Source organism: Hyla sarda, chromosome 1, assembly GCF_029499605.1.
Source record: "Hyla sarda isolate aHylSar1 chromosome 1, aHylSar1.hap1, whole genome shotgun sequence".
NCBI lineage: Eukaryota > Metazoa > Chordata > Amphibia > Anura > Hylidae > Hyla > Hyla sarda.
The window spans coordinates 394,375,495-394,401,549 of NC_079189.1; the positions used below are offsets into that span (position 1 = coordinate 394,375,495).

The window sequence follows — 26,055 nt, forward strand, 5'->3', positions numbered from 1 at the left end:
AAAAAGGGTGAATGGGGCTGCCCGAGACAGTCCCATTCACTCTTACCCAGCAGGAGTGGAACGACTGACCAATCAAAACCCTGCTGGGCGGTGATCGGGACAGCGATGACGGCAGTGATCGGGGCCAGCGGTGGTCTCCTACTTGTCCCTGGTCCGACGGGAGTCCCCTCAGGATCGGTGGCGGCGACAGGAGCAGCAGGATCGATGGAGGCAGCAGGATACAGCTGGAGGTGAGGCCTGTTCACCTCCTGCTGTTGCTTAGCCACAACTCTCGGCATGCAAAGGCAAAGGGCATGCTGGGAGTTGTAGTTTTGCAACAGCAGGAGTCCCAACTACAACTCCCAGCCTGCCCTTTGGTAGTCTGTGCATGCTGGGGGTTGTAGTTATGCAACAGCTGGAGGCACATTTTTTCTATGAAAAAGTGTGCATTCAGCTGTTGCATAACTAAAACTCCCAACATGCACAGACTACCAAAGTGTATGCTGGGAGTTGTAGCAATGTGCCTCCAGCTGTTGCATAACTACAAATCTTTCACCATGTCTGTCAATGCATGCTGATTGTTGCAGTTTTGCAACAGCTGGAGACATATTGGTTGTGAAACCGAGTCTGTCACCTAACTCAGTGTTTTGCAACCCAATGTGCCTCCAGCTGTTGCAAAAATACAACTCCCAGCATGCACTATACATGCTGGGAGTTGTAGTTTTGCAACAGCTGGAGGCACACTGGTTGCGAAACACTGAGTTAAGTAACAAACTCTCAGTGTTTCGCAACCAATGTGCCTCCAGCTGTTGCATAACTACAACTCCCAGCATGTATGGTCTGTCAGTGCATGCTGGGAGTTGTAGTTTTGCAACAGCTGGAGGTTTGCCCCCCCCCCCCCATGTGAATGTACAGGGTACATTCACACGGGCGGGTTTACAGCGAGTTCTGCTGCAAGTTTGAGATGCGGCAAATTTTGCGCTGCAGCTCAAACTCCCAGCGAGAAACTCACTGTAAACCTCCGCCCGTGTGACTGTACCCTAAAAACAGTACACTACTCTACACAAAATAAAAGTAAAACACTACATACCCCTACACAGCCACACCCCCCCCAATAAAGAAAAAAGAATCCAAAAAGGAGCCTCCAGCTGTTGTGAAACAACTACTCACAGTATTAACGGACAGCCACTGACTGTCAAGGCATGCTGGGAGTTTTGCAACAGCTGGAAACACCCAGTTTGGGAAACACTGCCATAGGGTATTTTTGTGGCGGATTCAAATCCCCAATTTAGGCCTCAAATGCGCATGGCGCTCTCTCGCTTCGGAGCCCTGTCGTATTTCATGGAAACAGTTTAGGGGGTATGGCCGTACTCGGGAGAAATTGTGTTACAAATTTTGGGGGGCTTTTTCTCCTTTTACACCTAATGAAAAGGTAAAGTTGGGGTCTACACCAGCATGTTAGTGTAAAAAAAAACAAAAAACTTTTTACACTAACATGCTGGTGTTGCCCCATACTTTTAATTTTCACAAGCGGTAAAAGGAAAAAAAAAAGACCCCTAAAATTTGTAACGCAATTTCTCCTGAGTACAGAACTACCCCATATGTGGGTGTAAAGTGCTCTGCGGGCGCACAACATGGCTTAGAAGTGAGAGCGTGACATGTACATTTGAGGTCTAAATTGGTGATTTGCCCAGGGGTGGCTGATTTTACAGCGGTTATGACATAAACGCTAAATAAATATCCACATGTGACCCCATTGTGGAAACTATACCCCTCACAGAATGTAACAAGGTGTATAGTGAGCCTTAACACCCCACAGGTGTTTGACAAATTTTCGTTAAAGTTGGATGTGAAAATGCAAAAAATGCTGGTGTTACCCTACATTTTTCATTTTCACAAGAGAGAATAGGAAAAAAGCCACACAAAATTTGTAACCCCATTTTTTCTGAGTAAGAAGATACCCCATATGTGGATGTAAAGTGCTCTGCGGGTGAACTACAATGCTCAGAAGAGAAGGAGCGCCATAGGGCTTTTGACAAGAGAAGGCGTCTGAAATTGAAGGCCATGTGTGTTTACAAAGCCCCCATAGTGCCAGAACAATGACTCCCCCCCCCCCACATGTGACCCCATTTTGGTAACTACACCCCTCGCGTAATGTAATAAGGGGTACAGTGAGCATTTATGCCCCACTGGTGTCGGACAGATTTTTGGAACAGTGGTCCGTGAAAATGAAAAATTATATTTTCATTCAACCCACTGTTCCAAAGATCTGTCAAACGCCAGTGGGGTGTAAATGTTCACTGCACCCCTTATTAAATTCTGTGAGGGGTGTAGTTTCCAAAATGGGGTCACATATGGGGGGGTCCACTGTTCTGGCACCACAGGGGGCTTTGTAAACACACATGGCCTCCCACTTCTATTCCAACCAAATTCTCTCACCAAAAGCTCAATGGCGCTCCTTCTCTTCTGAGCATTGTAGTTCGCCCACAGAGCACTTTACATCCACATATGGGGTATTTCCATACTCGGAGAAAAAGCCTCCCAAAATTTGAATTCCCATTTCTTCTAATTACCCCTTGTGAAAATGAAAAATTTGGGGTAACACAAGCATTTTTGTGAAAAAAATCTAATTTTTCATTTTCACGTCCAATTTTGGCAGAAATTTGTCAAGCACCTGTGGGGTGTTAAGGCTCACTGTACCCCTTATTACGTTCCTTGAGGGGTGTATTTTCCAAAATAGTATGCCATGTGTTTTTTTTTTTGCTGTTCCGGCACCATAGAGGCTTCCTAAATGCGACATTCCCCCCAAAAACCATTTCAGCAAAATTTGCTTTCCATAAGCCAAATGTGACTCCTTCCTTCTTCTGAGTATTGTAGTGCGCCAGCAGAGCACTTGATGTCCACACATGGGGTATTTCCATACTCAGAAGAGATGGGGTTACAGATTTTGGGGTGCATTTTCTCCTATTACCCCTTGTAAAAATGTTAAATTTGGGGGGGAAAACAAGCATTTTAGTGGAAATTTTTATTTATTTATTTTTTTACACATCTGACTTTAACGAAAAGTCGTCAAACACCTGTGGGGTCTTAAGGCTCAGCGGACCCCTTGTTACGTTCCTTGAGGGGTGCAGTTTCCAAAATAGTATGCCATGCTTTTTTTTTTTTTTTTTTTTTTTACAGTTCTGGCACCATAGGGGCTTCCTAAATGTGACATGCCCCTGGGTCTACAAGAACATGCGAGTGTAAAAAAAGATGATTTTGAATTTTCTCCTTTACCTTGCTGCTATTCCTGTGAAACACCTAAAGGGTTAACACACTTACTGAATGTCATTTTAAATACTTTGGGGGTGCAGTTTTTATAATGGGGTCATTTATGGGGTATTTCTAATAAGAAGACCCCTCAAATCCACTTCAAAACTGAACTGGTCCCTGAAAAATTCCAATTTTGAAAATTTTGTGGAAAATTGCTGCTGAACTTTTAAGCCCTCTGATGTCTTCCAAAAGTAAACACATGTCAACTTTATGATGCAAATATAAAGTAGACATGTTGTATATGTGAATCAATATATAAAATTTATTTAGAATATCCATTTTCCTTACAAGCAGAGAGTTCCAAAGTTAGAAAAATGCAAAATTTTCTAAATTTTCATGAAATTTGGGTTTTTTTCACCAAAAAAGGATGCAAGTAACGATGAAAATTTATGACTGTGTTAAAGTAGAGTATGTCACGAAAAAACTATCTCGGAATCAGAATAATCGTTAAAAGCATCCCAGAGTTATTAATGCATAAAGTGACAGTGGTCAGAATTGCAAAAAAGGGCTGAGTCCTTAAGGTGAAAAAGGGCTCAGTCCTTAAGGGGTTAAAATCTTATGAGCAGTAATACAAGCTAACCCTTTTCACATTAATGGTCTGGTCCTCAGCATACAGGAGGGGAGGAAGGATGGAGCCTTTTGCTTGTCACAACTTCAAGGGAGAGAGCACAGCTGATATGGATCTGTTGCTAATGTCTTGGTGCCTGATATCACTGCACACTTAGAAGTCTAGTGAAGTCTATGCCTTGATAAGTCAGAGCTTCTTTGGTGACACAAGGAGGACTTACTGAACATAATATTAACCAGTTGGTTATAATGTACCTGAAAGGTGTATTGACCATTGTTTGTAAATAAAAAATGTGAATGAATGAATACAAACTTTGGACCAATAACCAGCTGGCAGGTACAACAGACCATAATGACACATATAGAACCTTTAGGTGAGGAGGGTGTATAAATAAAGGACAACAAAGAGAAAAAAAAAACAACTTTAGTTGCATTAAAAAATAATGGACAGGCTAAAAACAAATATAAAGAATTCCTGAGGTCATTTCCAATGGGACTTGGCAGATTAGAATGCACTGGACAATAACACATCTTTCCTGAAAGTTTTGACTTAATAATTTGCATATTTTCACTCTTTGCTCAAGTCTTGCTCTACATATGCTCCACATGAGGCCAGGTTTCTTGAATTGATAGAAGGCACTTATTTACCATAGATTTTGAGGAGAGTACCTCACCCTTTTTTGGCTTTTCAGTCCTCTTGTTGTATCTCTTCACATCTGTTTTACCCTGCTCTCCAGACCTTTAAGCTCCTGCAGAATTTGTGGAGGCAAGTCATCAGTCACTTGCTCTGTTAGGTAATTTTCTACTTCTTGCACTTCTTTTTCCCAAAATCCTTTTGGGAGGGAAAACAGCTGGTTTGTGTCTACTCCACCTAGCCCTTCTAGATTTAATGCCCCTTCAGCAGGAAGATAGCCAATAGGTGTATGTTGAGCACTCTGCTCTCCTTCAACTCTGCGGAAGATCCAATCTAGTACCCTGGAATTCTCCCCAAAGCCTGGCCATAAGAATTGTCCTTTGTCATCTTTTCGGAACCAGTTGACATGGAAGATTTTGGGAAGACGTAGTCCAGGCCTGTTTTGCAGGCTCAGCCAGTGAGACAGGTAATGGCCGAAATTATAGCCAAAGAATGGTCTCATTGCAAAAGGATCATGCATGATAACTTTGCCTAAGGGATACATAGGTAAAAAATTATAAAGTGACACAACACACATTAAAATTATTATTTATTAAGTAAATAAGTATAATAAACAAAATACAATAAGAAAATATAGCATTTGAAGAAATTAGAAGATAGTTCCATTATGGCATGATGTTTGTGTTCTGCACTTACCTTTGTGTTCTGCAGCTGCAGTAGCCTCAGACCTCATGGCAGCTCCAACAAACACCCCATGGTTCCAGTTGAAGCTCTCGTAGACCAGAGGTACACCTAGAAAAAAAAAATACATTATTACAATGAATCTAAACAATGAAATCTGTACAGGAGATATGTTTATTTGACTGTAGCAGTTATACACTTTTCCTAAGAATGGTGAAAGGTACCCCACTCTACAAAAGTAACTTGCAGTGTAAAACATGGAGCAATTGTGGCTGGGATCTACTGGTGGACCTCAGAGTGGCAACCAGTAGATCTTTAAAAGGGGTTCTCCAGGAATAGAAATACAGAGCTAATCTCTTAAAAAAAAAAAAGAAAAAAAAAAGGCACTGTCCTTGTCCGCAGGTTGTGGGTGGTATTACAACTTGGCTCCATTCACTTTAATGAAATTAAGCTGCAAAACCACACCCAACCTGCAGAGAAATGTGGTGCAGTTTTTTTTTTTTTTTTTACGAAATCAGCTCTATTTTCCTAATGCTGCATAAGTATATATACATATATATATATATATATATATATATATATATATATATATATATATATATATACATATAAGATAGCTGTGCACCAAATGCTTGCTCAGAGGACAGCTATCTTTCAAGATTATCCCCTAAACATGCTTGCTTGGCTAAACATGCATGTGTTCGCAGAGAAAAGAAAGGGGGTAAGCCACCGCCAGAGAGCTCTGGTGTTGGGTTATCTGACTGAAAACAAAAGGAGAACACTGTTAATATTAAATGTGTGATCCTTATCAGATGAATGGTTGGCTTGTTCTGCTGAAATTGGTGGGTTTAGTCAACACGTCTAATGTGTATGCTATGTTCAATGTAAGGTCCCCAGCGTGTTCTCTCACTGACTTAAAAAAAAAAAAAAAGGGGTTTGTGTTTCAAGTGTTACCATTGTCATATCAGACATATGATTGATATACAAGGAACTTCAGCAAATATGCACATTTATATGCTTTACCCCAATATTTAAGGGATCATGATCTAGTTGATAAACACATACAGAAAGTTAAGTTAAACGAATATGAAATATGCCTTACCCTCAGGCCTTCTACCACCAAAGATAATAGCATCTATGGGTACACCCTCTGGTGACTCCCAAGCCTCATCCATAATAGGGCACTGAGCAGCAGGGGCACAGAAACGTGAATTTGGGTGTGCACAGGGATCTTTATCTCCTGTAGAGAAAAACTTGTTTTAAACAAAACTATACAAGTCAAGAATGAGTGCATGAATAGAAGAAATAGATTCATCTCACCTTTCTGCCAAGGTTTTCCTAGCCAGGATGTGACAGTCACGCCAGGTGGAAGCTCCTGATCTAATCCTTCCCAGTATACACCCCCATCACTAGTCTCTGCCACATTGGTGAAGATGGTGTTCCTTTCCGCTGTAAGTAGTGCATTGGGATTTGTTTTTACAGAGGTTCCAGGAGCAACACCAAAAAAGCCATTTTCTGGGTTAATAGCCCGAAGACGTCCTAGAAGGAAAAAATTAAGATTTAAAGTATTAGAGGGGAGAGATTAATAACAGATGTTGGTATATATGGATGCTCTTACACATTCATATTTAGATCAGGAATTGTGATGCAATTTTGAAGCTAAAACCATGAGTGAATTTAAGAAAAATTGTATCTGTCTTTTATAATTTGATAATCTGACACATGTCTATTTAAGTGGTAATATCTGTGGAATGATTTTACTGATCAAAAGTAATTAGATGAGACTTTTTCCTGACATATTTTACTTTATATTAGGCTAGGATTCCAGAAAAAAACGCCAGTGCAATTTCCTGCGTCTGATGTTTTTTCTGGCATTTTTGCATTTGAGTGGAAATTGCATTTTTGGCCCCTTTTTCAAAAATTTTTGGGTACCAAAACAAAAAAAAAATTAAAAAAAAATTAATAAAAGGATGCAGTAGGGATCAGAAGAAATGTATTTAACAACATTTACATTTTTTATATCAACATTTTTATTAATTTTTAATAAAGCGTGTGTGTTTTGCTTTTTCTCTCTCTATTTTTTTACATTTTTAGGTAGTAGTACTACTCCCAGCATGGAACAGACTGTTCTATGATGGGAGTAGTAGTACCTGTACTAAAAGACATATCACCCTGGGTATCACTCCTGACACACGATGCGATCGTCCATAATATAGCAGAGATGCGGAGAGGCTCTATACAGCGCTCGCGTCTCTGCCCTATACTCCGGGCCAGCCAGTGATATGAAAAGAACATCACTCATTCACATTTTGCGCCCAGAGTGGGGATTGGCTGGATGGTTGCAGCCAATCACAGCTCTTAGAGGGAAATATGAATGAGTGATATTCTATTCATATCACTGGCTGGAGTATAATGCAGAGATGTAAAGCGCAGAAGAAAGCCGCTCTGCATCTCTGCAATAGATAGGACACACATCTGGTGTCAGGACAGATCGCATTGAATGTAACTTCTAACACCTGTTGCGATCTCTCAATTAAGAGCAGGTACTAAAGCTCCCAGCATGAAGCAGATTGTGCTCCATGTTGGGAGCAGTAGTACCTGCAGTTAAGGAAAGATCACAGTGGATGTCACTCATAGATGCGGGCGGCCGCTCTTCTATGGTTCCCTGCACTGACGTATATACACCTATTCATATTTCCCACAGAGAGTTGTGATTGGCTGGAACCATCTGGCCAATCAGAGCTCTCTGCGAGAAATATGAATAGGTGTATATATACAGCAGTGCAGGGGACCATAGAAGAGTGGCCAGCCGCAACTATAAATTATACAAAAGGATCACAACAGACCTGGGGCGATCTGTAAATTAGTACAGGTACTACTACTCCGATCATGGAACAGTGTGTTCCATGCTGGGAGTAGTAGTACTACCTAAAAAAATTAAGAAATAAAGAATTAAAAGGTGAAAAACATTACACACACTACATTTTTATTATTGTCGGCTACATTTTTAGTTCCCTGCCCGTACCCATAAATTGATCCCTGTTTAAAAATTAATAAAAATGTTGTTATAAAAAAGATACATTTCGTTAAATACAATTTTTTCCATCACTACTGTATTTTTTTTTTTTTAATGGTACCCTTTTATTTATTAAAAAAGGTATCTCCATCACTTTTTTGGATTGCTAAAGTTCAAAAATATAATAAAAAAACGCCTGCAAAAACGCCAAAGTTCTTTTTTTTACTTCCATAGACTTCTATGGGAGAAAAACGCCACGATTTCAGGGGGAAAAAAAACGCCATAGGCTCAACATGCTGAGATTTAGCAAAATCGCTAAGGAGCTGAAAAAGTGTGAAAAAAACGCCAAAACAAAAAAAAAAAAAACGCCAAACTGAAAAACGCAAAGTGGAAAAAGAATTTAGCATTTTTTTCATTGATTTACAGCTAACATATGGCCACAGCGTTTTTTGCCAGAAAAAAAAAAAATTTAATTAAAAAAAATAAATAAATAAAAATCGCCATGCGGCAGAATCCCCCCCCCCCCCCATAAAAAAAAAAAAAAAAAAAAAGTGGAATTCCAGTCTTAGTGGTAAATCTAATAGATGCAGTGGTTTTTGTGGAATACTCCAAAAAGATTTCTGCCGTTTCTTATTTATTTATTTTTGTAATAATTACATTATCTGTTGGTTGTTAAGATTATGGCGATACCCAATTTATGTAGCTTTTTATTTTATGTTTTTTTTTTCTTTTTAAAACAAAATCCTATTTCCTTTTTTGTGTTGACATGTTCAGACATCCACAACTTTATATTTTTCGTCCAACCGCATTTTGTGAGGTCTTCATTTCTATGAGACCGTTTTTGCAATACATATTACCGTATATACTCGAGTATAAGCCGACCCGAGTATAAGCCGAGACCCCTAATTTCAACCCAAAATTCCAGGAAAAGTTATTGACTCGAGTATAAGCCTAGGGTGGGAAATACCTCATCCCCCCCTGTCATCATCCAGACCCGTCATTAACATCCTCATCATCATCCCCGCCTGTCATCATCCCACACATCCCCCCTTCATCATCCCCTTATCATCCCACACATCCCCCCCTTCATCATCCCCTTGTCATCATCCCACACATCCCCCCCTTCATCATCCCCTTATCATCCCACACATCCCCCCTTCATCATCCCCTTGTAATCATCCCACATCCCCCCTTCATCATCCCCACCCCCCTTCATCATCCTCTTCTCATCATTCGCCCTCAGTGGTCTTCAACCTGCGGACCTCCAGAGGTTTCAAAACTACAACTCCCAGCAAGCCCGGGCAGCCATCGGCTGTCCGGGCTTGCTGGGAGTTGTAGTTTTGAAACCTCCGGAGGTCCGCAGGTTGAAGACCACTGCGGCCTTCAACATCATCCAGCCCCCTCTCGCCCCCCTTTAGTTCTGTACAGTACTCACCTCCGCTCGGTGCTGGTCCGGTCCTGCAGGGCTGTCCGGAGAGGAGGTGGTCCGGTGAGGAGGTGGTCCGGGCTGCTATCTTCACCGGGGGCGCCTCTTCTCCGCGCTTCCGGCCCGGAATAGAGGCGTTGCCTTGACAATGACGCAGAAGTACGTTGGCAATGAACGCACCTCTGCGTCGTTGTCACGGCAACGTAACTATTCTGAGGCCAGGCCCGAAGCGCTTAGAAGAGGCCTCCCCGGTGAAGATAGCAGCCCGGACCACCTCCTCACCGGACCACCTCCTCTCCGGACAGTCCTGCAGGACCGGACCAGCGCCGAGCGGAGGTGAGTATTCAGAACTAAAGGGGGTGAGAGGGGGCTGGATGATGTTGAAGGCCGCAGTGGTCTTCAACCTGCGGACCTCCGGAGGTTTCAAAACTACAACTCCCAGCAAGCCCGGAAACCTCTGGAAGTCCGCAGGTTGAAGACCACTGCGGGTGGGGGAGTTCACTCGAGTATAAGCCGAGGGGGGTGTTTTCAGCACGAAAAATCGTGCTGAAAAACTCGGCTTATACTCGAGTATATACGGTACCTAACAATTCTTGCACAGCAGGGGTCAAGTCCTGGAAAAAAAAAAGTGTGGGAACTCACCCAAGATTTCCACTCATGGGCTGGTCCTGCTAATGGGATTGGTGTTCCTGCTGTTGAAAAAGTGCAGGAACTCCGTTCCCACGCATTCCTGCAGGACTTAAACCCTGTTGCACTGTTTTTCTTTTTACCGCATTCACCATGCTGGATAAATGACAATATTGTTTTATAGTACAAGTCATTACGAACATGGCGAAACCTATTATGTATAGGATGTTTTTTTCTGTGATAATAGGGCTTTACTACACTTCATTTATTACACTTCATTAAAAAACAATTTTTTATATCCTTTTTACCTGCTATACTATAATGCAGTACATCTGTACTGCAGCATAGTATAACTGTCAGTAACTTACTGACAGTTTGCCTGTGAGCCCCAGCCTATGGCTGGACTTATAGGCTTCTGTACTTGGCATTATTGGACTTCTTGCTGCCATGGCAACCTTGGGACCTTGCAATCACATCAAGTGGGCACCAATTGGGGACAGGAGAGCCCCTTTCTCCTGGGAATCCTATAAGTGCGGTGGAAAATACTGACCCCTGCAAATATGCGGCGGGGTCCCAGCAATGATTGACAACTGGGTCCCGCTGCCTAACTACTGCGCTGTGTCTGGCAGCGCAGGAAATATGCAGGACGTATGGGTATGTCCTATTGTGGGAACATACCCGCTGTAAGAAAGTACCCATAAAGGGAAAGGGTTAATGCATAAAGGCGTGGTTATGGTCGTACGCGTTTACCTGCATGTGGGAACGCCTTATGCTGTCAATAAGAACATAATTATTTATTTATATACAGCACCAACATATATTTCAGGCTTTTAACATCACTCAAACCATCTGATGTAAATTTATTAGAGGTTAGAGGTTACTTACTACAAAGTTATTAGGAAAACCTGCAGCCTTCACTGCTGCCACTACGTTACTTCATTTATAAATAATGTGTTACAAACCTTCACTATCAAATTTCATCCAGGCAATGTCATCTCCCACACATTGTACTTTCCAGCCCGGCAAAGCTGGCCGCATCATTGCAAGGTTTGTTTTTCCACAGGCACTCGGGAAGGCAGCAGCAACGTATCTCTTACGTCCAGCTGGGTTTGTGATACCCAAAATCTAATATGGGAAAGAAACCCCATAACAGGACAATGTACAAAAGGTAGAATAAAGATGGCTCAGGAAACAGAAGAAAGAGGGTCTAGTGCAAGAGAGAGTCTATAGGTGGCCAAAAGTATCTCTCTCACCAGCATATGCTCAGCCAACCAGCCCTCATCCTTGGCAATTCTGGAGGCTATGCGCAGAGCAAAGCATTTTTTTCCCAAGAGAGAATTTCCTCCATATCCACTGCCAAAAGAGACAATCTCACGGTTATCAGGAACATGGGCAATGAGTGTCTTTTCAGGGTTACAAGGCCAAGAGTTCACCAGGGGTGCTGTACAGAAATATAGAAGGATCTGGTTAGTTACTGTATCTGTAAAAAGGCAATATGAAATAAATACAGTGAGACCATTCCTACCCTTCAGGGGAAGTGGTTGCCCCACAGAGTGCAGACATTTCACGAAGTCACCATCTCCCAGTGCGTCCAAAACTGGTGTCCCCATACGTGTCATGATACGCATGCTGGCAACTACATATGGGGAATCTGTGAGCTGAACCCCATATTTTGACAGAGGGGAGCCAACTGGGCCCATGCTGAATGGTAATACATACATTGTACGACCTAGAAAAAAAAATGAGAAGCAAGTCAAACCATGTTCCATTTTTAAAGTAAATCATTTTCACACAAACTCCATGAACTTGGTAAGGTAAAATAATCCTTGAAACACTGGAAGGAGATTACGGACAGGGAAATAAACTAAAATCAGAAAAAAATGTAAGGTTCACAGCATTTTACCAACCTTTCATACAACCAGGGAACCTGTCATTCTTAGCTCTTTCAAAGTCTCCGGGGGACATCCAGTTACCCAGCTGTCCCTTTGCTCCGTCTGCAGGAATTGGAACAGTATCCCGCTTGTCCGTAGTAATTATGACTGTCTTGCTCTCAACCCGAGCAACATCCTTTGGGTCAGTTCTTGCCAACCAGCTGGAGGATAGGTAAGACAAAAGAAAGAATAAGAAGAAATGTCCAGGGAACGTAAAGATGGAAAATAAGCAATAAACAATAACATGCATGCAGACGGCACAGTAAAGCAAAACTGAAGACTAGACTCATTGTTAGAGTAAGGGTGAGAGCAATAATGGGAAGACCATAGGGAATGATACGCATTGTTTGCACAACATCTAACTCACCAGTTTTGGTACTTGTGCAGTTTCTTTATCATACCCTCTTGTTGTAACACAGTCAGGATGGTGTCGTTTTCCTCAGTAGTTCCATCACATATATGGATGTTTTGGGGTTCACACAATTCTGCTCCTCTTATTACGAATTCTCGGACAGCAGGGGGAAGTCGCTCTATTTGCCCACTCAGGACCCGAAGAGCATGCGCCTGTCGGCTGCTTACCTGCTGTGACTGCACCCATGCTCTAACAGCCCGGGAGCATGGCCTGTGCAAAGATTGAGAAGGACATTTCTTACAACCATTTCCACATATCAAATACACATGTAACAAAACTATAACCTTGCATACCCCAGAACCCATCAATGTCTGCCCATCTCTGGAGGGGAAATTGAAAATTATATATGAATGAATAAATATTACAACTTTACTGCCAGTATATATATTTTTGTGTGGAATTAAGGCCTTTTATCAATAGCAGTTGGCTGTTTTTTGTCACTAAGGCTGCATTCACATCTCGTTTTGGCAATATGGTTCCCATATCCGGTTTCATTGAAAAAAACGTATCGAACCGTATATATAGACATTTCATTGTAAACTGTATGCCAACCGTAGCATCAGATTGTGTACGTTTTTCATCATTTATGGGTTTATACGGGTTTTACCCGTACACAAAACCATTGTCTACTATGGTTTTGTGTCCCGGTGAAAAAACGGATACAACCCGTGTACGGTTATTTTAAAATGGAGTTCTATGGTAACTGTATTGAACCGTATGTGCGTACGGTTACATCCGGCTTGCACAATACGTTTTTTCATTTATTTATTTTAAGGGTTTTGGGGGGGTTCTTTTTGGGGGAAAATCAATAAAAAAAAAGAACTTTATTTAAAATGTTGACAAACATAAAACCGTATCCGTTTTTTTTTCAAGGAAAACGTATTAAAACGTATGCAAACGGACATCCGTTTTCAAACCGTATACGTATGCATGTACGGTTGCATATGTTTTGGTCCGGTTTGGAGACATACGTTTTTTGTACAGAAACGGGATACGGGACCAATATTGCAAAAACGAGATGTGAATGCAGCGTTCACACGCTAGTAACTAGCAGCGGATTTTCCACTGCGGGAAATCCGCTGCGAGTTAGGCTACCATTGATTTAAATGAGTCCACAGACAGTCCACAAAAGTGACAGATTTGCGGACTGTCCGCGGACCCATTCAAATGAATGGTAGCGTAACTCGCAGCGGATTTCCCGCAGCGGAAAATCCGCTGCTAGTTACTAGCGTGTGAACGCACCCTAAGAGTGATAAGTAGGGGATATTTTGGCTGAGAAGATGCCTTTTATCTTTACTTTGTGTGTGAAACCTGGAAAGTGTCAGGTTACTGAAGGGGACAATTGGGTTCACACCACGTTTTGTACTTACGGTTCCCGTATACGGCTGGGGGGAGGGGGGGGAATTGCGGCGCCCGCACTCAGCCGTAGTCGGGAACCGTATTTAATGCATGTCTATGACCTGACCGGAGTGAACCGCAGCCTCCGGTCGGCTGCGTTTTCGGCCGTATGCAGTTTTCCGACCGTAGGTAAAAACGCGGTGGACCACGTTTTTGCCGGCGGTCGGGAAACCGCATACGGCCGAAAACGCAGCCGACCGGAGGCTGCGGTTCACTCCGGTCAGGTCATAGACATGCATTAAATACGGTTCCAGAATACGGCTGAGTGCGAGTGCCGCGATTCCTCCCCGCCCCCCAGCTGTATACGGGAACCGTAAGTACAAAACGTGGTGTGAACCCAGCCTGAAGTCTGTACATGATAGAATTCTTCATCCAAATAGTCTATTTTTGTCCTGTTCTAAGTATTGTGTGTGGTGGAGGCAAAGGGGGCTTATAACAGACTGCAAAAAGAAAAAGTTGTTCTCTACAACTACTAGGTGACTTAAAACCTAGTCTAATAATTTTACCACTGGGAAGTGCTATTCAACTACAGGCTATGCAAATGTTTAACCTTTCAGGTTAGTTATGGGAAAAAAAATCCTGAGTCATCCAAGTCGGATTTGCTATACCTCTTGTTTTCCTAGACTCTGCAATAACATTCCTATACCTGGCAACCTTTAACCCCAGCACTTGATAAACAGCACGTATGAGGTGCTAAGGTCATGGACAAGATATGCAGCAGTACAGGATAAACATGTATTCAGCATTTACCTACTATCCCTCTATTCATCTATGTCTTAAAATATAATGCTAATAGGTCAATATTCAGTACTGACTGTTCAGGGTGCTACCGGAGTATTTCCTAACACGATCTTAGGAGGTCATTGCACTTTCTTATCCTGTACATAAGTGGTCTTCAACCGGCGGACCTCCAGATGTTGCAAAACTACAACTACCAGCATGCCCGGACAGCCAACGGCTGTCCGGGCATGCTGGGAGTTGTAGTTTTGCAACATCTGGAGGTCCGCAGGTTGAAGACCACTGCTGTACATATATGTCCATGCATCTTAAAGGGGTTATCCAGGAAAAAACATTTCATATATCAACTGGCTCCAGAAAGTTAAACAGATTTGTAAATTACTTCTATTAAAAAATCTAAATCCTTTCAGTACTTTTTAGCTGCTGAAGTTGAGTTGTTCTTTTCTGTCTAAGGGTGGGTTCACACCATGATTTTGCTATACGGTTCCTGTATCAGGTTTTTGATTAAAAAAATTGATTCTTCAAAACCTGACTAAACTGTATCAAAATGTGTGTGCAAATTTTTATCTGTACACTGTTAAAAACCGTATACGGTTTGAAAAATGATGACCGGTTGCATCAGTTTTTTTTAAGAAAAAAAACGTATACGTTTTGAACTTTTCACTCCATTATGAATAAAGTTTCACTTGTTTGATTGAAATTCCAAGAAAAAAAATGTGGAAAATCAAAAACCGTATGGTAAAAACTGGATGGAACCGTACGCACATATAGGTCTGTACGGTTCCCATTGACTCCCATGTTTAAAAAAAAAACGTACACAGTTTAATACCGTTTTTCACCCGGAACAAAAACTGTGGTAGGCCATGGTTTTCTGTCCAGAAAAAAAAAAGTAAAAAACCGTGTGGTTTGAAAAACGGAGACAACGATATACAATATGGTGCATACGGTTTTGAATGGGGAGTCTATGGGCACGGTTTTCTGTGCGGTTGCATACGTTTATTTATTTATTTTTTTTGATTATACCGTATGCTGAAACTGTACAACAAAATCGTGGTGTGAACCCACCCTAAGTGCTCTCTGATTACATGTGTCTCGGGAACGGTCTAGAGTAGAAGCAAATCCCCATAGCAAACCTCTTCTACCCTGTGCAGTTCCCGAGACAAGCAGAGATGTCAGCAGAGAGCACTGTTGCCAGACAGAAAAGAACTCAACTTCAGCAGCTGATAATTTTTGGAAGGATTAAGATTTTTTTAATAGAAGTAATTTACAAATCTGTTTCACTTTCTGGAGCCAGTTGATATATCTAAAAAAATTTTTTTTCCTGGATAACCCCTTTAATGGTGAATCCTAAAGCTGAATCCCCTAGTGCAAGTGTGTGTGTCTGTGGCCTTAGGGGTATGTCCACATGTAGCAGATCTCAAAATCTCATTCACTTTGCTTTAAATGCAGCTGATTTTGGTACAATGGCGCATTCACACAGAGATTTTCATGTGGATTTCTTTGGACCCCATGGACATTCCTCCCATGGACACTATATCTGGTGGTCTGGATGTGGATATGGCTCACTAAATTGGGATAATCGATGGCCAAACACACATCAATTCCACAGCAGAAATCCAAGAGTATGCCTTGGATTCTTGCTGCATATTCAGCATTAAAGGGGTACTCCACCCCCAGACAACTTATCCCCTATCCAAAGGATTGGGGATAAGATGTCTGATCGCGGGGGTCCCACTGGTGGGGACCCCCGCAATATAGCATGCAGCACCCACCTGTATCTGCTTCCGGCAGCACTGGAGGTTCTGGCTCCCGACCACGGGAACGGAAGATCCGCCCCCGTGTGCCGTCACGCCCCGCCCCCGCAATGCAAGTCACACCCCCTCCCATAGGCTTGCATTGAGTGGGTGGAGTGTGACATCACACAGGGGCGGAGCCGTGACATCACAATGCTCCGGCCCCATGATCGACAGTAATCAGACCCGGAGTAAACACACTCCGGGGGAAGATTTTCATGGGGTGCGGCGTGCAAGATCACGGGGGTCCCCAGCGGCGGGACCCCCGCGATCAGGCATCTTATCCTCTATCCTTTGGATAGGGGATAAGATGTCTAGGGGTGGAGTACCCCTTTAAATTTTTTCATTAGAAAAATCCACTGTGTGAATATGCTCTTAGGGGGGGAGATTTATCAAAACCTGTCCAGAGGACAAGTTGCTGGATCTGACCATAGCAACCAATCAGATCACTTCTTTCATTTTTGAAAAGGCCTCTGAAAAATGGAAGAACCAATCTGATTGGTTGCTATGGGCAACTCAGCAACTTTTCCTTTGGACGGGTTTTGATAAATCTTCCCCTTTAACAAACACACAGTATACTTGCACAATAACAGTGTGGTTTTCATACCGGTTTTAAATCCTATGAAAACAATAAGGCAGCTCTGTTGTATCGGGGTGTTCACACATATCGCTAGTGTGCCACGTGGCAAATTACCACTCAGTAAAACTACAAGTGCTTTACTTTATTTTTACTTTAAGGTAGTTATTGGCTACGCAGTTTTTACAGGAAAAAGATTTCACCTTTTAAACCTGTGCAGCAGACTAGATCTGTGTGTGAACCCTGCCTCAGCTTTTTATAAGGCAATCGCTGTATAACCTTATTGGGGGAGATTTATCAAAACCTGTGCAGAGGAAGAGTGGTGCAGTTGCCCATAGCAACCAATCAGATTGCTTCTTTCATTTTCCACAGGCCTCTAAAGAGGCCTGTGGAAAATGAAAGAAGCAATCTGATTGGTTGCTATGGGCAACTGCACCACTCTTCCTCTGCACAGGTTTTGATAAATCTCCCCCATTGTGATCAGTAGTCTGAGAACTCTACATCCCATATACCTATATATACACCTGCACTGCTGATGTATACTTTGGGTATGTATAACAGAATATGAAAGGTATAGCAGAGACAATGTCTAAATCATCAGCTGGCTCATATGTATTAGTGACACTTTCTACCCTCCAGAGGGACGTGACTTTTGGAGCAGCCTGGATAGCTGCCTTTGCATTCTTTCCTATTACAGCATGTTACTGTTACATGGATGATGCTATTGCACCACATGGACTGCAAGTTTTTCCAAAAGTTTCTTCAAGTAGTGTCTCAGTGTGCAGTGGGTGGGGAGCAATATTATCTATAAATCCAGTGCTGTACTGTATAGACTCCATAGCCCTGTGCTGTTTATCCACACCTGTTATTTTGTATCCCAATATTACTGTGAAAGTACCTGTGGCCCAATGTTACTAAATATGTCCTGATCATGAACTGTTAGTACATTACTGATCCTGTCCTGATCATACACACCATCTATGACTGATCACACACACATCATCTATGACTGATCACACACACATCATCTATGACTGATCACACACACACCATCTATGACTGATCACACACACATCATCTATGACTGATCACACACACACCATCTATGACTGATCACACACACACATCATCTATGACTGATCACACACACACATCATCTATGACTGATCACACACACACATCATCTATGACTGATCACACACACATCATCTATGACTGATCACACACACACATCATCTATGACTGATCACACACACACATCATCTATGACTGATCACACACACACACATCATCTATGACTGATCACACACACACATCATCTATGACTGATCACACACACACCATCTATGACTGATCACACACACATCATCTATGACTGATCACACACACACACATCATCTATGACTGATCACACACACACACATCATCTATGACTGATCACACACACATCATCTATGACTGATCACACACACATCATCTATGACTGATCACACACACATCATCTATGACTGATCACACACACATCATCTATGACTGATCACACACACATCATCTATGACTGATCACACACACATCATCTATGACTGATCACACACACATCATCTATGACTGATCACACACACATCATCTATGACTGATCACACACACATCATCTATGACTGATCACACACACATCATCTATGACTGATCACACACACATCATCTATTACTGATCACACACACACACACATCATCTATTACTGAACATACACACATCATCTATTACTGATCACACACACACATCATCTATTACTGATCATACACACATCATCTATTACTGATCATACATATAATTTATTACTGTTCATACACATCGTATATTACTGATCATGCACATCATCTATTACTGATCATGCACATCATATATTACTGATCATACACATCTATTACTGTTCATACACATCATATATTACTGATCATACACCTCATATATTACTGATCATACACCTCATATATTACTGATCATACACATCTATTACTGATCATACACATCATATATTACTGAGTCAGTCCTGATCATATTATCGACCCTGTCCTGATATATTATGGACTGACTCTGTCTTGTTCTTTACTGATCATAAACAACTGAACCTGCCCCAATCATAGACTTATCATATATTACAGAATTTGTCCTGATCATATATATCATATACTAGTCACCCTACCTAATGATATACTAGTGACCTGTGCTAATGATGTGCCCATCATATAAGTGACCCTGTGCTAATGATGTGCCCATCATATAAGTGACCCTGTGCTAATGATCTGCCCATCATATAGGTGACCATGTACCAATATGCCCATCATATAAGTGACCCTGTGCTAATGATGTGCCCATCATTTAAGTGACCCTGTGCTAATGATCTGCCCATCATATAGGTGACCATGTACCAATTATGTGCCCATCATATACGTGACCCTGTGCTAATGATGTGCCCATCATATACGTGACCCTGTGCTAATGATGTGCCCATCATATACGTGACCCTGTGCTAATGATGTGCCCATCATATACGTGACCCTGTGCTAATGATGTGCCCGTCATATATGTGGCCCTGTGCTAATGATGTGCCCATCATATACGTGACCCTGTGCTAATGATGTGCCCATCATATACGTGGCCCTGTGCTAATGATGTGCCCATCATATAAGTGACCCTGTGCTAATGATGTGCCCATCATATAAGTGACCCTGTGCTAATGATATGCCCATCATATACGTGACCCTGTGCTAATAATGTGCCCATCATATACGTGGCCCTGTGCTAATGATGTGCCCATCATATAAGTGACCCTGTGCTAATGATATGCCCATCATATACGTGACCCTGTGCTAATGATGTGCCCATCATATAAGTGACCCTGTGCTAATGATGTGCCCATCATATAAGTGACCCTGTGCTAATGATATGCCCATCATATACGTGACCCTGTGCTAATGATGTGCCCATCATATACGTGGCCCTGTGCTAATGATGTGCCCATCATATAAGTGACCCTGTGCTAATGATGTGCCCATCATATAAGTGACCCTGTGCTAATGACATGCCCATCATATACGTGACCCTGTGCTAATGACATGCCCATCATATACGTGACCCTGTGCTAATGATGTGCCCATCATATAAGTGACCCTGTGCTAATGATCTGCCCATCATATAGGTGACCATGTACCAATGATATGCCCATCATATAAGTGACCCTGTGCTAATGATATGCCCATCATATAAGTGACCCTGTGCTAATGATGTGCCCATCATATAAGTGACCCTGTGCTAATGATGTGCCCATCATATAAGTGACCCTGTGCTAATGATCTGCCCATCATATACGTGGCCCTGTGCTAATGATGTGCCCATCATATAAGTGACCCTGTGCTAATGATGTGCTCATCATATAAGTGACCCTGTGCTAATGATGTGCCCATCATATAAGTGACCCTGTGCTAATGATGTGCTCATCATATAAGTGACCCTGTGCTAATGATATGCCCATCATATAAGTGACCCTGTGCTAATGATCTGCCCATCATATAAGTGACCCTGTGCTAATGATGTGCCCATCATATAAGTGACCCTGTGCTAATGATCTGCCCATCATATAGGTGACCATGTACCAATGATGTGCCCATCATATACGTGACCCTGTGCTAATGATGTGCCCATCATATACGTGACCCTGTGCTAATGATGTGCCCATCATATACGTGACCCTGTGCTAATGATGTGCCCATCATATATGTGGCCCTGTGCTAATGATGTGCCCATCATATATGTGGCCCTGTGCTAATGATGTGCCCATCATATACGTGACCCTGTGCTAATGATCTGCCCATCATATAGGTGACCCTGTGCTAATGATGTGCCCATCATATAAGTGACCCTGTGCTAATGATGTGCCCATCATATAAGTGACCCTGTGCTAATGATGTGCCCATCATATAAGTGACCCTGTGCTAATGATCTGCCCATCATATAAGTGACCCTGTGCTAATGATGTGCCCATCATATAAGTGACCCTGTGCTAATGATCTGCCCATCATATAGGTGACCATGTACCAATGATATGCCCATCATATAAGTGACCCTGTGCTAATGATGTGCCCATCATATAAGTGACCCTGTGCTAATGATGTGCCCATCATATAAGTGACCCTGTGCTAATGATGTGCCCATCATATAAGTGACCCTGTGCTAATGATCTGCCCATCATATAGGTGACCATGTACCAATGATATGCCCATCATATAAGTGACCCTGTGCTAATGATGTGCCCATCATATAAGTGACCCTGTGCTAATGATGTGCCCATCATATAAGTGACCCTGTGCTAATGATCTGCCCATCATATAGGTGACCATGTACCAATGATGTGCCCATCATATACGTGACCCTGTGCTAATGATGTGCCCATCATATACGTGACCCTGTGCTAATGATGTGCCCATCATATACGTGACCCTGTGCTAATGATGTGCCCATCATATATGTGGCCCTGTGCTAATGATGTGCCCATCATATATGTGGCCCTGTGCTAATGATGTGCCCATCATATACGTGACCCTGTGCTAATGATCTGCCCATCATATAGGTGACCCTGTGCTAATGATGTGCCCATCATATAAGTGACCCTGTGCTAATGATGTGCCCATCATATAAGTGACCCTGTGCTAATGATGTGCCCATCATATAAGTGACCCTGTGCTAATGATCTGCCCATCATATAGGTGACCATGTACCAATGATATGCCCATCATATAAGTGACCCTGTGCTAATGATGTGCCCATCATATAAGTGACCCTGTGCTAATGATGTGCTCATCATATAAGTGACCCTGTGCTAATGATGTGCCCATCATATAAGTGACCATGTAATACAATAGCACCAAATGTCACCTTTCCTAACCTACCTGCCCTATGTGTGATACCTCCATGGGCACTGTCTGACCTTCCCAGAGTGATGCAGTTCTGATGGCAGTATGTCATACATGTTCACCAATGGATCCAGGACATGCTCACTTACCCCAGGACACGCACGGAGAAAGAGGGCATGCTGGCAGCGGCAGGAGAAAGACAGCGGCCACTCAGGGAGCTCCTGCAGGATGAGGGGCAGGGGGAGGTGCGGGGATACAGCGAGCAGGGAGGGACTGGGGGTAGGGACACCAGCAGGGGGCAGGACAACGCGGAGACCGGTTTGGAGTGGTGAAATTGGACCAAAGGTCTTGTTTGTAGCTCCGTGTGTTACATCCTGTATGTCCCGGGACGCACCCGCGGCATCGTGTCACCATGTCTGCCCGCCCCCCCAGGACTTCCTAGAATAGCCGGTACTCCGGCCATTGGCTGCTGTGTGCCGAGCCCCCCCCCGGCCTGCACCTTACCCTCCCCCGGCCTGCACCTTACCCTCCCCCTGACACATGTAGAGGACCCGGACAGTCACCTCCTTCTGCCCCAAAACTTCCTCCTCCCCCTCCCGAGCTGATGTAACACTGCCTTGCTCTTATGTGTTGTCTGCTCCACATGTGCACATGCCTTCACATAGTCACACACCATCCTATCATAGGCCTGAAGGATAGACATTCCCCAGACTGTTCTGAAGGGTTAAAGGGGTCGGCTAGCTGGGCCTGGCTGCTGGAGTGAAGAGTTCCTCCTGTCATGTCCTATTAATATATCTATTCTAAGATAACAAGGGCCAGATAGACCACTGCCAACAATCTTCTGGACTCCTAATAAATAGGAATACTGGGCAGATTTACATATGTGTGATAGATTTCTGATATCAACTGCGGCACAAAATTGTCTTACCTGACATGCACCACATTTGTGATGAGTTGTTGTCACTCTTCCCCACATGTGACATCTGCACAAAGGCTACTTTCACATTGGCGTTGTGACCCGCCCATAACGGGTCCATTAGGCTCTTTTTTTTTTTTTTGGCCTTTAAGGCTAGGTTCAGCTTACTATAATGCATAGTGTAGTGAATGGTTTCCCGTTCACAAATTCACACTTCGGAATTTGTGAAGCGGAAAATCCGGATGAAAAATCCGCTAGAAAATTTCCGCCTGAAGAAAGGGGTTGCTCTTTCTTCAGGAGGAAATCCTAGCGGAACACATAGCAGTCTATAGGAGACTGCAGTGTCCGCGCGGTCCTAGCACCAACTAATTCAGTCGGCGCAGGCGGAACTCGGAATCTCCTGGCGGAAATTTTCTGCCCGGAGATTCCGTAGTCTGAATCTAGCCTAACAGCCGTTATTGGGCCGGGTCACAACAGGCATGGCTGGATCCCATTGATTATAATCAGTTGTTTTAGGCTAAGTTTCCACTTTTTTTCTGGCAGTTATTGAGCCAGAAGTGGATCCATAAGGGAGGAGAAGTGTAAGTCCTTCCTTTATATGTCCTATTCCTTTTGAATAAATTTCTGCCTTTGGGTCAAAAACTGCAGTGGCAGATATCCAAAAACTGCCAGAAAAAAAAACAAGTGGAAACTTAGCCTTACAGGAGTATAGTGGGAGAAAAAGACGGTGCATGCAATCATTTTTCTCCCGCTATACTCCAGTCATTTTGCAATGGCTGATGTACTGTAGGCTTAGGCTAGGTTCAGACTACGGAATCTCCAGGCAGAAAATTTCCGCCCGGAGATTCCGAGTGCGGCCAGCGCCGGCTGAATCAGTCGGTGCTAGGACCGCGCGGACACTGCAGTCTCCAATAGACTGCAGTGTGTTCCGCGCAGATTTCTGCCTGAAGAAAGAGGATTGTCCAAGCGAATTGTCCGTTCACAAATTCCGCTTCACAAATTCCGAAGTGTGAATTTGTAAACGGAAAATCATTCACTACACTATACATTTTAGAAAGCGGAATTTCCGCCTGCAATTTCAAAGCAAAATTGCAGGCGGAAATTCCGTAGTCTGAATCTAGCCTTAAGGCTAGGATTCCACTGAGTTTTTTTCTCACCAGCGAAAATGCCCCAAAAAACTGCCAGAAAAACCACTTTTTCTGGTGTTTTTTCTGGTGTGTGGAAACTACTTTCAGGGTACCACTCTGAGGGTCGGATGCAGAGTCCCCGTCCATAGAGTGTAAGGAGATGAGGAGTGATGTATAGTGTGATTGCATCCGTTACCTTGTGGTGAGGTCCCCAAAGACAGAGTCCCTAGATACCGGTGGGGTCCTCATCAATATTTAGCCCCTTGTCACCCCTTTAATAGTTAAAATTATTCAAATTCAATGTGTAAATAAAGTGTACTTACCTTGTTGTGCCGTCGCAGGACCTGCGGGTCACGTGATGCGTTCCAAAACTCTATGGTTTTCTGGTTCAAGGACCTTTGAAGGAAGTCAGGTGATCGCCCACCATGCATTGTAACGGTGAGTGACAGCTGACACGGACCAATCCAAAACGGCCCTGCCCATATAAGGGAGCGGCGGCCATTACTCTCTCTCTTTCCTCGTGGGCTGCTGATGAAGGAGGATCTGCACAGCTGTCATCAGCAGTGACTAGGCCCAAGCCTTGCGGCAACGGCCATCTTTACAAAACTGTGAGTTATCTCAATCCCTGTTAACTCTGCAAGATCACCGGACCTAAATAGACCCCTAAATCCGGACGGATCTCTGCACCAATCCTAATTCTAATAATCCTTTGGATAAGTCAATGGTCCTCAGCATCTGTCAATCACTGCCGTGCTGTATAGAGACTGTGTTGCTAAGACTGTGGCTGTTAATTGGATGTACCGCAAGTACCTCAGTAAAGTTTATGCAAGTTCATCTCTATTGTGGACCTTCATTCATTTAAGCATGCACCTATCATTTTTGGGAAGGGTGGCGATAGGCCGAAGATTTACATCAGCGTATTAACCCTCACCCTGGCGTCACGAGTGACAAGGGTTATATTAACCCCTCATATACCGAAGCAACACTCCAACTACACTACACCCCAAGGCAGTTACCACAATAGCATCACTACTCACCTCCCCCGGCTGTATAGTATACAGGGGGGCATAGTGTACCCGTGTATACTATACAGGAGCCGGGAATCCAGTCACTATACTGACAGGACTCCCTGCTCCTATAGCCCCTTTGGGCAGTATACAGTATATACAGCTATCTATAGATAGCTGTATATAGTGTATAAAGAAGCCGACGTCCACTTACCTCCCTGGCTCCTCTCACAGCAGAGTCTGTGTAGCTCCGCCCCTTACTGCACAGATCAACAAGGGTTTAAGTGAGCCAGTAATGTGTATACTATGTATCCGCGAGCACAGCTCACAAAATTCACATAACTGATTCATATTTGCCGCTCAGAGCAGTGATTGGGCAGATGGTGCATTCATATATGAATTTCTATTTACATCACTGGCTAGCCGTATAGAACAGAGATGCAGAGCGCAGCAGAGAGCCACTCCGTATTTCAGGAATATAAAGGACGATCGCAACAGGTGTTAGGAGTGACACCCGCTACGATCTGTCTATTAATACAGGTTCTACAACTTCCAGCATGGAACAGTCTGCTCCATGCTGGGAGTAGTAGTAGTACCTAAATAATGTATAAAATAAAGAAAGTAAAGTTTAGAACAAGTAAAAATCCCACACACTTTATATAAAACATAATTAAAATACATTATAAATAAAAAGTTTTACAAAATTAATAAAAATATATATTATTTTTACAATTACATGGCCCCTTTTATATACTTTTAATACTGCCCGCTTACATTAATTGTCCCTGATTGAAAATAAGTACCTTTTTTTTATTTATTTTTATGGTAACCTACAAAATATATAAAAAAAAAGATAACTCCATCCTTTTTTTGGTTCGCTAAAGTCCAAAAAAGAATAAAAACTGCCTGCGAAAATGCCAAAGTTAAAACCCATGTGGCTTTTTTCTTGGAGTTTTTTTCCTCCCTTAGACTTCTATGGGATTAAAACACCAAGATTTTCCTG

General features: G+C 42.9%; 1 protein-coding gene across 2 annotated transcripts; it reads right to left on the reverse strand.

The window, feature by feature from the left end:
- Positions 1–4,267: 4,267 nt before the first annotated feature.
- On the reverse strand, positions 4,268–22,430 carry PCK2 (phosphoenolpyruvate carboxykinase 2, mitochondrial). 2 transcript variants are annotated; one of them, XM_056526073.1, is made up of 10 exons: positions 22,152–22,430; positions 12,541–12,795; positions 12,150–12,334; positions 11,768–11,971; positions 11,496–11,683; positions 11,205–11,367; positions 6,494–6,712; positions 6,276–6,413; positions 5,189–5,284; positions 4,268–5,023 (listed from the first exon to the last, which is right to left on the reverse strand). In XM_056526073.1, exons 1-10 carry the CDS (start codon positions 22,178–22,180, stop codon positions 4,569–4,571), a joined length of 1,932 nt encoding a protein of 643 aa, XP_056382048.1. In that variant the 5' UTR covers positions 22,181–22,430; the 3' UTR covers positions 4,268–4,568. The 2 variants fall into 2 exon arrangements, with proteins under 2 accessions (XP_056382048.1, XP_056382056.1); XM_056526081.1 differs by lacking the exon at positions 22,152–22,430 and adding an exon at positions 17,295–17,401.
- Between the last annotated feature and the right edge of the window lie 3,625 nt (positions 22,431–26,055).